A 15,188-nucleotide genomic window follows, 5' to 3' on the forward strand; every position below is an offset into this window, starting at 1 on the left:
CAAACTTTTTGAAAAAAATATATCTCAATTTATAAGGCTGCAAGAAAGCAAGAAAATTTTACTCTCTTGCATTGTTGGTGGTAGTATAAATTGGTGCCACCATTTTGTAGTAGAATCCATGGCAGCAGTCAATGAGGATGGATTTTAGGCTGGGGGATGGTTGCCTGTGGCACTGGATTCTTTTCAGGTATCTCAGGTCACTCTGGTAATTTCAATCTTTAGGAGTATTTACTGTTTAAAAATTAAGTGTCTATGTATTTATATTATAATCTATAATCTATAGTTCATCACCTTTATTCCTGATGTTCCTGATGTTCAGATCCTCATACACTTCTTAAGTGAAAGAATCATATTTGCCTAATTTCTTCTGGTTTCTTGAGATATATATAATATTTGATTTTTTTCTGATTTTTTGCAATATATATACATATATATATTGAGAGAGAGAATGTGTGTTTTGGAATTAAGGTGCTGTTTTTGTTCACTATCTACAGACGTTGATTCTTGTCAACAACAAAATTAGCAAAATCAGCCCTGGAGCATTCACACCTCTGTTGAAATTGGAACGACTTTATCTGTCCAAGAATCATCTGAAGGAATTGCCAGAAAAAATGCCCAAAACTCTTCAGGAGCTGCGTGCCCATGAGAATGAGATCACCAAAGTGCGAAAAGCTGTGTTCAACGGACTGAACCAGATGATCGTCATAGGTACAGATATTCTTATAACTCTAAGGCCAGGATTGAAGGTCCACCTTAGAAGATTCCAAGTAAGCTATAGCCGTAGGAAGGTAAATTAGCTAGAGCTTACATGTCTTTAGCCTGTGGGAGTTAACAGTAGCAAGATTGGCAGAAATGAGATTTTGAATCGTGCCTTATAATTTTTTATTTCCCGTCCTCGAGGATCTGAGAATGTGGAGAAAACTCTAGGACCAAAGTCACTCTACTGCATGCCCAAGATGTGGGATGGAATTAAGTAGTGATTAATTAGAGCTATGTGGGGATACCTTTCCATCAGGGGAATTGTTTCTATTCTGAATATCTATAAATCATTTGCTTTAAACAATGTGTTCTAATGTTTTGTGTGGTAAAAAAAAAAAAAGGGTGATTTTATAATTGGCTTACAAGGTGCTAATTTCAAATTATTTAACATTTTAATTCATCTCAGAAAAGTAAAAGCCCCATAATAAGTGTGACTTATTAACACCTGTTTTTGTTGATTTCTGTGCAAACCTGTGTATGCACTTTAAATAATCTTCTTGTTATTGTTTTCGCCACTATTGCTTTTTCCATAAATCTTTGTGTTTTCTTGTATTTGTTGTTTGTTTTAAAAAGAGAAAAATTTACCTCAGTTTGCTATCCCTTTGAAGAGTGTGTCCTTTAATTTCTCTTTTGTTTCTCAGTCAAGTTTTTATCGACCCAAATTAATCTTAAAATCCTTGTTGAAACAGATGCTACTCTGATTTGCAATACCTAATATTGTCCGCTAACGCTTTGCACTTATTGCATTTGTAGAACTGGGCACCAACCCACTGAAGAGCTCAGGAATTGAAAATGGAGCCTTCCAGGGAATGAAGAAGCTCTCCTATATCCGCATTGCGGACACCAATATAACCACCATCCCTCAAGGTGATAGAAAACTCTCCAAAGCAGTTTGAACACCTAAATCTTAAAATTTTAACATTTAAAAAAATTGTTTTGGAAATTTAAATGGTGACTGAAGTAGTCAACGTTATTTCTGGTAAATTGTTTACCCTCGGAAGTGTTTTTGTTGAGCCTGGATGACCCCTGGGGCATCCAGGCCCATGGTAGGGATGGCTAGACCCTTCTACCTATAAAGTCTCTTCTAAGATACAACTTAACCCACAATGATTTCATATTAAAGAATTGGGGGATAAAAAATGGATTGTGATGCCACAAAGGAAAAAGTACAGTTATTTAAAAAATAGAATGCCTTAGTGGCATTAAAAAAAGATACATGAAGTACTTTGAAATTGAGTCAATTTTTACTTTGAGTCTCCAATCTTTTAGCGAATTCCTTTCCATCTTAGGACATCTCAGGCATTATTATCTGAATAAGAACATCCACAGTGGCCATGCTCTTGTATGAGAGTGGCGGTTGTATGTCGTAAAGAGTATGGATTTGGGTCGGTATGCTTGAGTTCAGTTTGTCCCTAATTGGCTCTAAGGCCTTGGACAAGTTATTCAATATTTATACCTCAATTTCTTTACTTGTAAAATGGCAATAACACTGATATACAACTCATTAGTTTGTCTTAAAATTAAATAACTAATTAAAGAAGTATCTGGTATGCAAATAAGTAATGGATTATTATTACCATTTATTATTTCTTAAAAATATTTTGACACTCATTTTGCTTAGGCAAAGTGCCAAACACTGGAGACAGGACAGTAAATAGGGTATACTATCTGCCTTCAAGGAGCTTATTGCCGGGAGCAAAGCCAGGCAGGTAAAGAGCAGTCATCACACAGCCTTGGGCTAAGGCTTACCCGGAAGAGACACAGAAGCCATTCTTTGTGAATCAGAAAAGAAATCAAATCCCCAAAAAAGCAATTCCTCTAATTCACATTTTCCCTGCCCCAGGGTTTTAGTCTCACAAAAGCCCTTCTATAGTCTCAAATTTTCCCCTCTATTTGGCCCTTTCTCCGCTTAGATACCTTGTTCTTGGTCGGGGTTCAAAATGTAGGTTCTTGCCCACAGAAAACAATTACCCTTCACTGTGCTTCCACAGAAACTTCAGCTCCCAAAAAGATATATTCCATAGAATGGTTTCTTACCACCCCTTGCCCTCTCCCCAGTCTTTTTGCTACAAAAGATGTTTTTATGCCCAAAATAGCAACTGCTGGTATAGATAAAATTGATGGATAGATGATAGATAGACAGATAGATAGATAGAGATTGATCTACAGTTTATAAAGCACCTTCATGTTGGTCCTCCAACTTGTTGCATTGTAACAAGTGGGTTTTGTTTTTGTTTTTGTTTTATCCCCAGGGCAGTTGTATATATGCATATATTTATATTTTTAATATATTTTATATTTTAATAATATTTTAAAATTTAAATTATATTTAATTACATTTTTATATATTATGTATACACATACATCTTGCCCAAAGCTATAGAGCTGTAGGAGGTGAAGTAAAAAAGCTGGAATTTAAAGTCCAGGTCTTTTCCACTACTTCATGCTGCCAGATGACCTATGTTAAACATAATCTTTGATTTTGCTCTCCTTCTTAATGCATCCTCCAAAATACGCTTTGGGAGCACATTTCATCACTTAGTGACCTGTATTCCCTATGTCTCCTCCCTACCGTAGGTGCTGTTTTCTCACCATCTCTAGCTTACTTTGTTGTATTAAACACTTACTATAAAAATTAGAGTAATCAAGTTTTCTTAAGCACTTCTTAATACCAGGTATTGTGCCAAATGCCTTTTATGGATTCTGCTCTATGAATCTCAAACCATTCCTCTATAGTACTATTGTCATACCTGTTTAATAAACGAGGAAAACGAAGCTTAAAGACACGAAGTACATTGTGCCCAAGGTCCTGGGGCTAGGAGGTGGCCAAGCCGGGGCTGTGCTGTGCTGATGCGAGTTCATGTGCATGACCAGCGTACCCTACTGCCAACTTAAGTCCTCCCTCCTGTGCATATTTATGCCGATAAAATAGATGAGTCTGCCTTTCCTAGGCTTGACCCATATGCCTGAACATCGCCATCCTCCGGGAGTCTTAGTGGCCACACACTGTCTACCATCAGTGATGGAAACACAAGGCAGTGGAGTGAAGTGGAGAGTTATGAATTCTTCACGTGGACCATGTGGGTGAAAGGTCTGATTCAGCCACTTAGTTGTTCTGTGACTTTAGGCTAATTATTGCACATCTCCAAAATCTCAGTTTTGCTCTCTATGAAATGGAGGTCTTAATGACATCTATCTTCTAAGGTATTTGTGAGGATTAATAGACACAAATAAGACGTGTAATGTGCATACATAGTATCTGGCCCAAAGTAAGCTCTCAATACATTTACCTTAAATATGGAAAGGGAAAAGAAAAAAAAAAGTAACTAGAGTATAGGTTCTTAGTTAAATGCTACAGTGGCAAAGGTTAATGGTATTCTTGATAAATTTGCCTCTCTCTATCCTATTGCCAAGTTTTCTTCCACCATCAGTCTTTCTCCTGACTATAACTTTCCTTTTGGCAAACATACTGCAGAAGGGAAGACACTTAGAACCTAGTTAAGATTATGGATGTGACGATAATTGTTGTTCTGGAGACACTACTTTAAAAACATCTTTTCATGGTGATAGGAAAGAAAAGATGTATATTCAATTTGCTTTGTTATATACTCACTTGCTAATTACACATAGGAGGAGTATTTTAAAAATCCACATTTATTTATTCTAAGGAGATTTGAGTGGTTGAAATCCCTTATTCCAAGAGTAACTGTGGTCTCCCGGTATTTAGTCATAAGAACGACGCAGTTGTGATTTTGTTACCGGACCCCAAGACCAGGTTCATGGGCCTCCAGGTCATAGAAATGAACACTGAACTCAAGAGAAAGAAAGCCGATGGAGTTTATTAGAGATAGCTTGCCTACAAGGGAGCCGACAGCAAAGAGGAACGTCGCTCTCTGAAGGGGTATTGTGCAAGGAATGGAAAAGGCAATTTTCCAGAGGGTGAGGGACTAGAAGTAGGGAAGCATTCTTCAATCCCATGGTCATTAACTTGTGGTCATTACTTCTCAGTGGACACAAGGCAATCACAGAATGCCTTTCTCCACGGTTGACATTCTTTTAGGGCTCCTGGAAAACAGAAATATTTGTGCAAACAGGCTTTAAATTGTTACGTCTAATTTTGCCCAGACAGCCATTACTCCTAATTACTATTATCTTGTTTGTTCGCTTTCCCAGAAGGAGGTATTTGTCTCTAAGCGTATGGAAACATTTAACCTTTGCCTCAGACCAGTGGCTCTACAGGAGTTAAGTCCCTCTTGCTTTTCCTATACTGTCTCAATTTCATTTCCTTCAGTTAAGAGCATGCTATTTTAACTCCCTTTGACCATCTGGGAGCATATTACATTCCCTACTTGGCAGCTAGATAACCTCTCAAGTTTGGAACTTTGAGTCTGTGTTTCTTCGTCTATGAAAGGGAGGTTCACAAAAAATAATTTGTAAGCTAAAAAAATTAAATGAGCTAAGTTAGAAAAAGTGCCAGTGTCAGTGTTCGCTACATGACAGACTTTCATTGAATAGCCTAGCATCTCCCGCACAAAACATAGTGCTATTGAGAAACAAATAATAAGTTCAAATCAAATATGGACTAAACTTTTACATGAAAGAGACGGTATTGACAGAATTCAGTGGTGTGCCGTGAACATTTTCATACCAAACATAACCTGCAATTTTCCACCTTTGTTCCTTATGGACAAATAACCAACACTCTCTGCTAAGCAGATGTTAGTTCGACATGTAACCAATTTGCTCGTTTCTTTGTAGTTGTGGCTATTCTTGTAAGTGGAACAATATGCTCTTTAAAAAGCTGTATAAAAACATCATATATCCTCAGATGGCAGGAGGAAATGAAAATAGAATACTTAAACTTTTATATTAATATTATTAGATTTTTAGAAATCATAGCCCTTCGAGAAGTACTATCCAGAGGTTTCACGGATACTTTGGATCTAAAATTATTTCCCCAGGTGGTCTACATATGGCCGATCACTTCATTCTAAGCCTCTGCATTCCTCTTGTGTAAAGAAACAGTCTTGATTTAAAAGGTCCAAGTAAGCTCTAGCTCTCCCTACACATTCATGTTGTGGAGGCATTTGAGTTTTGTTTCATTTGTTTGTTTGTTTTTTAAGATGGAAAAACTGATTAAGACTAAGGCCAATGCGGTTTATCAAGTGTTAGTTACTAATGAGATTCATTACTGAAATACCTCGTTAAATTTGTATATAGGTTTAACTTATACATCATGTCTTTATTACATTTCAAATGCTTATTTCATTTTATGGTTGTGGTCTCTTACCAGTAACAGTATTAGTTTAGTAACAATGGTGTAGGAAATTAATGAGATTCAGGGTTTGACCTCAGTTCTACAATTGTATCCTAACAATTACTAGGACAAAAATCTACTATGTGATAAACACAGTCCATGTTTCTGTTAAAATCCATCTAGGAGACTAAAAAGTGCTTGTCCGACTTCCAGAAGTATCTATTATTATGAAAGGGATAAAGAAAAAGATAAAAAGCAAAGTGATGGAAAAGATAAAAAGCAAATCCTTTGAAACTATGTCTTTCAGCAAATTGGTGGCCTAGGTGCTCGTTAAGTCTGTCTACATCCTGTAATTACATTTCTCTACTAGTTTAAGGTTCCTTTTTCCTCTATTTCAGGTCTTCCTCCTTCCCTTACCGAATTACATCTTGAAGGCAACAAAATCACCAAAGTTGATGCATCTAGCCTGAAAGGACTGAATAATTTGGCTAAGTAATAATATTCTTTCATGACCTTTTATCAGTAAAAGTGCCTGCAAGCTCCGTATTAGAAACACAATGGGTGGTTGCTGACTGTTTTTGTTGTTGGTCCTAACAACCTCAAACCTCAACAGGCCCAATTGTTTCTTTAAAATACAATGAAATCGCGTACTTACCAGAACCATGAAAATTATCTACCCTATTGTTTTTAGATTAAGATATATCTTCTGTACAAGGTATCCGATTACATCAGTATGTTCATTCAATATGTTGTAACTTAGTAGCATTTACAGAAGGTTAAGTAAATTATAACACAATGTTCAGAATTTGAAAATGCTTTAAAATGGAAGTTACCAAGACATGGACATATTGGGCATCCCACCCTACAGTATGGGAATAATTATGATGCGATTCTCTCGCTTCTGTTCTTTGAAGAGTTTAAAATGTCTCTGGACATTCAGTGTAGGCTAACAAAAGAAGTTATTTATTTATTTATTTTTTACCAGAAGATTAACTTTTTTTCCTGGTAGATAATCATTCATACCTTTCCTGCTTTCTAGACTAACTTTAATCTTCCTACATTAACAATCTGGTTAAGTAATGTAGGAGGGGAATGCTTGCAAACTATTTGCTTTATCTTCAAGAAACACTCAGCTCTTGAACGGCATCACTGAATGTTCTTACAAAGGAGCACGGTGTTATGCCAAATTGATTCACTCCACTTTTGTCTTTATAAATGTTATGGTAGATAAACAAATATAAAATATATCATTTATCCTTGAGAATGAGCTAAGACCAGATGATGTATAATACAGCTTTTCTCATTTCTGTGGAGATTTCCCATGAGCCAGTGGATAGTGAGGGCTGAAGGTGAGCGTGTCCATGAGATTCTAGCTGTAGTATCTTACCCTGGTGTCTCAAATGATAAGAAACCATTTATCTAAAGATATTTGAATTACAGTCTCTAATACAGCAAATATATTTCAAAGTAGCATTATGCATCACTGACCTTTCTTTGTGATTTTGTCCCTCTTGCTGCAGAACAACGTAGGAAGATAAGTTACATTGCATATTGCATAGAACTGTCTTTAGGACAGCTAGTAGTTGTAGTAATAATAGTAGAGGTGAACAATAATCTAATTCCAAATATGGTAAATTGTTAATAATATTTGTGCCTTTTTAGAAGAAAAATTCATTTTGTACTGAAAGTGGTATGGAGATTTTTTAAAAATTCCATTCACTAAATTGGAACAGACTGACTCAAGTGGCCAAGCAAACTTTTCTGACTCTTGAATTTATCAAACAAATTTCCTTTTGGAATCAAGTCCAGAAAAATCTGTCTATGAAACCATCACATCCTCACGTGGTTTACTCTTCACTGATGTTGGAACATGAGAGGTATTTTGGTGTTGAACATCAAAACTGTGAAAAGAAGAAAAAAAATGATCTTGGAACATTGTTGCAGGGCAAATATTCCAATTAGTTATTAGGAAAAAGTGGGAAGAAAATAGTATATGCCTCTCTCTAAAAATATGAGATGGTTTTCAGGCAAACTTTCCTTCTGTTACACATGTATACATCTACGATCATCTCCCTTACCAGGTGGATTTTATTCTTTGAGGAAAAAATCATGGTTTTTGAGCTGTGTGTCCTCCGCCTTCATAAGCCTAGGATACTATCTCGAATGTACTAGGTCCTCAAAAACATTTATTGATTGAATATATAAATAAATCATCAGAAAAGTGAAGTTTCTTTGAATCAATTATTAGGAATATCATATTCTAAAACTGGATTAGCCCAAAATTGGATATGGGACTTGAAGTGTTGTAAGGAATAGGAGACATGTTTCTATAATAGAAAAGAAAAGACCAGAAACAAAAGAGATAAACATCTAAGACTGAGGGGAAAACAAAATGTTCTCGGCCAAGATGCCAGGTTAACAATCCATAGCTAAGATAAACCAACAGTTTTATTAATAGCCTAAAATCAATATACTGTGATCTCAGTTATTTGAAATACCAAGCCATGATTAAAATTGAAAGACTTTGGTTACATAAACCAAAATCTAAATCCCAGAAAGGCTCAAAGATGAGAACTACCTGAAGGCAGGCAAAAACCATCCTATAGAAAGTTTCTAAGCCTATTCCACTACATTTGAAGTAGCCCAGTAGACTCTTCCTCTTTCTCTTGGAGCTAGAATTCTGGCTCTCTTCCATTACCTTGTCTCATCCCTGGGATCCTCTCTCTGCCCTTGGGAATTGGCAGCGCCCTGGTTTTGCCAGAGAGTCATACATCCCCAGAATGCCAAATACATTAACCTTATCTCCAAGTCGACTTCTGCCTTTTGAATCCCATTTACTAGGAAGACACCTCACAGCTGCAGAAGTTTGACCTTTTATGCATTTAATTTAAAAAATGTAACCCAAACCTTTGAGTGGCATTGTATAAGAAATGTCCTAGCGGCCAAGAAAGAGACACGTAGGTCAGAGATCAAGGCCAGAAGCTGGGAATGTTGGCACCAGGCAAATTCTGATAGTAACAGATGGTCACTGATAAACTCAAAGGAAAGCAAGATGCTGATTCTGTTAACCTTCCTGGCAGGGACGTTTATTGATTCATTAGATCCTTCTGCCTTTTATTTCCAGTGAATACATTTATATAATAAACATATGATTATTTGATTTCCAAAGTGACCAAGATGATAATAGTATTCCTTTTAGTTTTCCCTGGCGTGAATTCATTATATTCATTATACAGAGAAATCAATTCAACAGCTATTCATTGATCGTAACAAGCTGTGTTAATACTGGGTATGCCACAAGACAGTCACTTTTCTCTAGGAGATACACACAAGTACATAGTCCCTTGAGTTTTTTAAGAGGGTGACAACAGGAACATTTATTAGGGGATGCCTGTCAGAGGAATTTCAAAGAGAGTGACTCTAGGCTGGGAACTTAAGAACAAATGGGCTTTATCCAAGCTCAGAAAGGTTGGAAAAAGCATTCTAAGCAAAGGGAGCAGTAAGTGCAAAAACAAAGAAAGTCCTTTACTGTTGACTGGATAAATCACACAAATGCCTGTGAGGAGGACAGCCGTGAGCAGTGCACGCATTCATTTCTGCTTTCCTTTGCAGGTTGGGACTGAGTTTTAATAGCATCTCTGCTGTTGACAATGGCACGCTAGCCAACACTCCTCATCTGAGGGAGCTTCACTTGGACAACAATAAGCTTATCAAAGTACCTGGTGGGCTGGCGGAGCATAAGTACATCCAGGTAATGCAATACCACTGACTAGTGTGAGGAGTATCTAGGGCGTGAACACTCCCTACTGGGATGTTAGGAGGCAGGAAGGGAAGCTTTGCTTACAAATCTTTTTGCAGAAAGATATTTTTAATATTCATTCTGGTTTCATGAAAAACATAGGTTTATTTTTTTTTGAAAGATTTCATTTATTATTTATTTGTCAGAGAGAGAGAGAGCACAAGCAGGGGGAATGGGAGAGGGAGAAGCAGGCTTCCCGCTGAGCAGGGAGCCCGATGTAAGACTCGATTCCAGGCCCTTGGGATCACGACCTGAGCCGAAGGCAGATGCTTAATGACTGAGCCACCCAGGCATCCTGAAAAATATAGGTTTAAATGATATTTTTTAATATAGGACTATTACCTTAAATTTATTATAGTGCTGACTTCCAGAATATAATATTTTTAATGAAGCAGGCAAAGTAGTTTGAAGTCATTGATCACTGTAACAGAAACATACTGGTTGAAAAAGATGATATAATCTGTGAAGTATAGATATGGAATAAAATAGCAATTGTAATTTTTAGCTTCAACAGATGTCAGGTAGGTCAAAAGGGAATGTTAAGCTAGCAATGTGCCTGAGTTAACTCTTTATAGATTACAGGGTTATAGTACATTCATAAGGACAAAAAGGTATGGTCCAGTGGTCCACTGTGGTAACAGAGCTTTCTAGTCTATAAATCTATAAATGTAAGGCATGCTCATTAGTTTAAATAGTAACAATATTTTCATGTATAATAAAATAAGACTTCCATTGTTACTTTGAGGAAATAGAACAAATATGTTGTTCAAAGTTTATCCTTAAAAAAATTAATAATGTGGTTATTCACAGATTTTATGTATTTGCTTATTTTACCTAATTTTTTGGTTTCTTTAAAGGTCATTTAAATTGTTTCTTTCAGAAATTTACATAGGTACTTAGTTTAATCATGATGATTCAGAAATTATATGTTGGAGTGGCTGGGTGGCACAGTCGGTCGAGGATCAGACTCTTGGTCTAGGCTCAGGTCATGATCTCAGGGTTGTGAGATGGAGCCCCGCACTGGGATCTGTGCTCAGCTTGGAGTCTGCTTAAGATTCTCTCTCCTTCTCCCTCTGCCCCTCCCCGCTGTGCTTGCGCTCTCTCTCTCTCAAATAAATAAATAAATCTTTTTTAAAAAATTATACTTTGACATTGATGTTCTATTATAAATAAATCCTTTTTATAAAGTTGCCATTTTGGTAATGTTTCCACTTCTTCACTTGGGGTCCAAAATAGGTTTATCCCTTACTTTGCTGTCAGTTATGTCAATATGTTACTAATCTCTCTTCTTTTTTTTATTGAGTTGTGACAAAAACTCCAAATGAAATTAATATATAATGATTTACATAAGGTTTCTGTTGGTGGTGGGCATTTTTTTGGGGGGGGACAGTTGTTTTGTTTTCATTTTTATATCCTAGAATAATCAGTTTTACCTTCTTGATTGCTGTTTTTCAAATGTCAGTCTGGATGTATTACTGAGTTAATAAGATAAGTTTAATGAGTTAATTAAGAACATTTATGGGCTAGGCTAGGCTAGGATAGGTTAGAATGAATGGAAAATAAAATATCAATGTAATGGTAAGTATTTCATAAAAACTTTGTTTAAATGCACAGATTTACATATGCTAAATACATGTATTATGTTTCTTATGGTGGGTCACAGAGAAAAAATGATAAAACATGCTATTTTGAAATCTTTGTTTAATATTAGCAAATCTCATGGGCATTCACACAAGGGCCTCATTCTTGGTTTTTCATCTCTTATTGGCTATCCACGCATCCATTTCACCTCCCTTCTTATATGCTCTTAGGGATTTCACCTACTTTACTGTCTTTTTTGTAAGTATATAATTCAGTTATTTTTAGCAAAATTATATAGTTCTTCAACTATCACTATAATCCAGTTCTTTTTTTTTTTTAAGATTTTATTTATTTGAGAGAGTGAGCATGAGCAGGGGGTCGGCAGAGGGAGAAGCAGACTCCCCACTGAGCAGGGAGCCTAAAGTGGGAGTTAATCCCAGCCCTGAGATCGTTACCTGAGCCAAAGACAGACCCTTAACTGACTGACCCACCCAGGCACCCCTACTACAATCCAGTTCTAACACTTCTCACCTCTTACTTTTTCTAGTCAATTTTCAATCTCGTCTTCTGCCACAGGAAATCATTCATCTACTTTCCACCTCCATGGATTTGCCTTTCCTGGACATTTCATATAAATGGAATCACTTATTGTAATGACCTTAGGTATCATAGCATGAGTCATAACATGTATCTGTAGTACATTCATTTTTATCAGTGAATACCATTCCATTGTACGGATATACCACATTTTGTTTGCTAGCACTATACCTTTTGATTCCTGTTGCTTTTGATTGTGTTTTAAAATTGGGAGTGAAGGTCTTTCAACTTTGTTCTTATTTTTTTTTAATCTTTTTTTTTTAGATTTTTTATTTATTTATTTGAGAGAAAGACAGTGAGTGAAGGAGTGAAGGAGTGAGCATGGGTGGGGGAAGCAGACTGCTGTGAGCCCGGAGCCTGATGTGGGGCTCGATCCCAGGAGCCCAAGATCATCACCTGAGCCAAAGGCAGACACTTAACTGACTGAGCCACCCAGGCCCCCCAGCTTTGCTCTTATTTTTCAAAATTGTTTTGGCTATTCTTATTTCTTCGCATTTGCATATACATTTTAGAATCAGCTTGTTCATTTTTGCAAAAATAGCCTGCTAGGGCTCTAATAAGGATTGTGGTGAATCTATAGATCAATTAGGGGAGAACTGTCATCTTAATAGTATTCAGTGTTCCAATTCATAAGCATAGAATATCTCCATTTCATATTATTTAATTTCTCACAGCAATGTTTTTTTCATTTTTAGTGTACACATCTTACAGTTCTTTTATTAAGTGTATCCTTATTTTCTTTACTCTTTTTGATGCTGCTGTGAATGAATTATTAACCTTGATTTCATTTTTGAATTGTTTTTTGCTAGTATATGCAAATACAATTGATTTTTGTATATCAATCATCTAACCCGGTACTGTGCTGAAATCGTTTTTAGTTGCAGAAGTTTTTGTGCACTTCTTTGGACATTCCATGTTTGGGATCATGTCATTTGCGAATAAAGTCAGTTTTAATTATTATTTTCTTGTCTGAATTATTTTCATTTATTTTTCTTGCTTCACTGCACTGGCTAGAATCTCCAGTGCAATACTGAATAGAAGTGATGAAATTAGACATCTTTGCCTTGTTTACAATTTTAAGAGAGAGGTGGACATTCAGTCTTTTACCTTTCAGCATGATGTTAACTACAAGTCTTTTGTAGATGCTCTTTATCAAGTTGAGAAAGTTCTCTTCTATTCTTAAGCTTATTGAAAATTTTTATCATGAATGTGTATTCAAATGCTTTTTGTGTGTTTGAGATTATCATGTGGTTTTGCCTTTTATTCCTTTAACATAGTATATTAATTAATTTCCAGTTAAACGAGTTTTACATCCCAGAGATAAATCATGCTCGGTCTTGGCCATGGAGTATAGTCTTTTTTTTATGTTAGGAGATACAGTTTCCTAATATTTTATTAAAGTTCTTTGTTTATGTTTATATGAAATATTTGAGGGTGCCTGGGTGGCTCAGTCAATTAAATGTCTGCCTTTGGCTCAGGTCATGATCCCAGGGTCCTGGGATCGAGTCCTGCATCAGGCTCCCTGCTCTGCAGGGTGCCTGCTTCTCCCTCTCTTCCCTGCTTGTGCTCTCTCTCTATCTCTGTCTCTCTCTGTCTCTCTCTCTCAAATGAATAAATAAAATCTTTAAAAAATAAAAATAAATATTTGATTGTAGGTTGTGTGTGTGTGTGATGATTTTTGTCTGGCTTTAATATTAGAAAATACTGACTTCATAAAATGAATTAGGAATATAGTTTTCTTTTTTACACAGACTAATACTTGCTTTATGTCTTGATATTGTTTTCCGTCGTCTTCAGTATTAGTCATAAACTCTAACCAAACATATCTCCCCTTTCTTGCTAATCATTGCTAGGAATTAGAGAATGGCAAATGAAAAGAAATTTTCAGTTTGAGAATTATAAAAAAAAAAGTACTCGCAGGTATTGCTTGTCTTTAATATTCCTCATTTCTGTTTTTATGTGATATCTATTGTTCTCTTTCCAAACTCTTTCTTAAACAAGGCCCCTTTCACCTGCATGTAAGTGTGAGTGTTCTGGCAGATAGAAAAATATTTTAAGTTAACTACTATGAGGGAGAACCTCATAGGTTTTATAATGTACTTTAGAAATTGTTGCCTTTTTACTATATTTTAACTTTGGTTGTATAAGTCACTTCTTGCTCTTCAGAATTCACATGTATGTAATGGAAGTAAAAACCCATTTCTAAAGTCCTTTTCATAAGTCTGATATTTAATTTCCCTGAGAAAAATCTATTAACAAGTTACCATTATCTTAAACGTAATCATAAAATACATTTCAGAGAAAACTATTGAACAGTAGAAGTATATTCATAAGTAGAATTTGTAACACACAGTACATTTTTATTAAAACTTTCTAGGTCTATTCATTTCCAAATGCTCAGTGTTTCTTAGGGTTTGTGATTATTTTGATTCTAATACTGCCTGTACACTTTTTCTTCACTATATATTACTTCCGCATTTTGTCTAATTTAATTAAAAGGTACATCATTTTATCTTTGCCCTGAAAACATAATATTCCATGTAGACACAATTTATGAAATAACACGAATCTATTCTTATATTCATTCAACATATATTATTGAAAACCTACTCTGTTCTAGTAGACACTAAAGATATAGTCATAAACAAAACAGAACAAGTTTCTTTCCTCCATGGAGCTTTTATTCTAGAGGAGGAAAACAGACAAAACAAATAAATATATAATAAGCTATATAGTGACAATTAGTATGAAGATTTAAAGAAATGAATTGGGGCAGAGAATGGCAGAATTGGATAGTCAGGGAAGAGACATCTTTGGTAAGAAAATGTTACATGAATTACATGAGGGAGTAAGCCCCATAGACATCTTGGAGAAGATCAGTTCACATGGAAGAAACAAGGTGTGCCAACCTAAGGAAGGACTGTGATTTTTGTAATAGAGGAAAAGCAAGTAGGCCAGAGTGGTTAGATTGCATAGTAAGGGGAGATGAGGTCAGAGCAGAAGGATCTCAGATCCTGTTAGGTTTGTGAGCCAATCTGAGAACTTTGGACTTCATTCTGCATGAGACAGGAAGCCCCTGGAGTGTTGAGGCAAAGAATATATAACTTGGCTTACTTTTTAAAATAATTGCTTTATGAAGAAAAAAAGAAAGGAAGGGAGGAAGGAAGGAAGGAAGGAAGGAAGGAAGGAAGGAAG

General features: G+C 35.9%; 1 protein-coding gene across 2 annotated transcripts in view; it reads left to right on the forward strand.

The window, feature by feature from the left end:
• DCN (decorin) overlaps positions 1-15,188 on the forward strand; it is a 42,414-nt gene that overhangs the window by 26,431 nt on the left and 795 nt on the right. For both annotated transcript variants that reach the window (XM_025882562.2, XM_025882561.2), the window contains exons 4-7: positions 495-708; positions 1,513-1,626; positions 6,415-6,508; positions 9,629-9,767. In XM_025882562.2, the coding sequence (XP_025738347.1) occupies positions 495-708; positions 1,513-1,626; positions 6,415-6,508; positions 9,629-9,767 (561 nt within the window). The remainder of the gene's footprint in view (positions 1-494; positions 709-1,512; positions 1,627-6,414; positions 6,509-9,628; positions 9,768-15,188) is intronic.

Source organism: Callorhinus ursinus, unplaced genomic scaffold (genome assembly GCF_003265705.2).
Source record: "Callorhinus ursinus isolate GAN/ISIS: 27379988/994484 unplaced genomic scaffold, GSC_fseal_2.0 scaffold14, whole genome shotgun sequence".
In the NCBI taxonomy this organism is placed as follows: domain Eukaryota; kingdom Metazoa; phylum Chordata; class Mammalia; order Carnivora; family Otariidae; genus Callorhinus; species Callorhinus ursinus.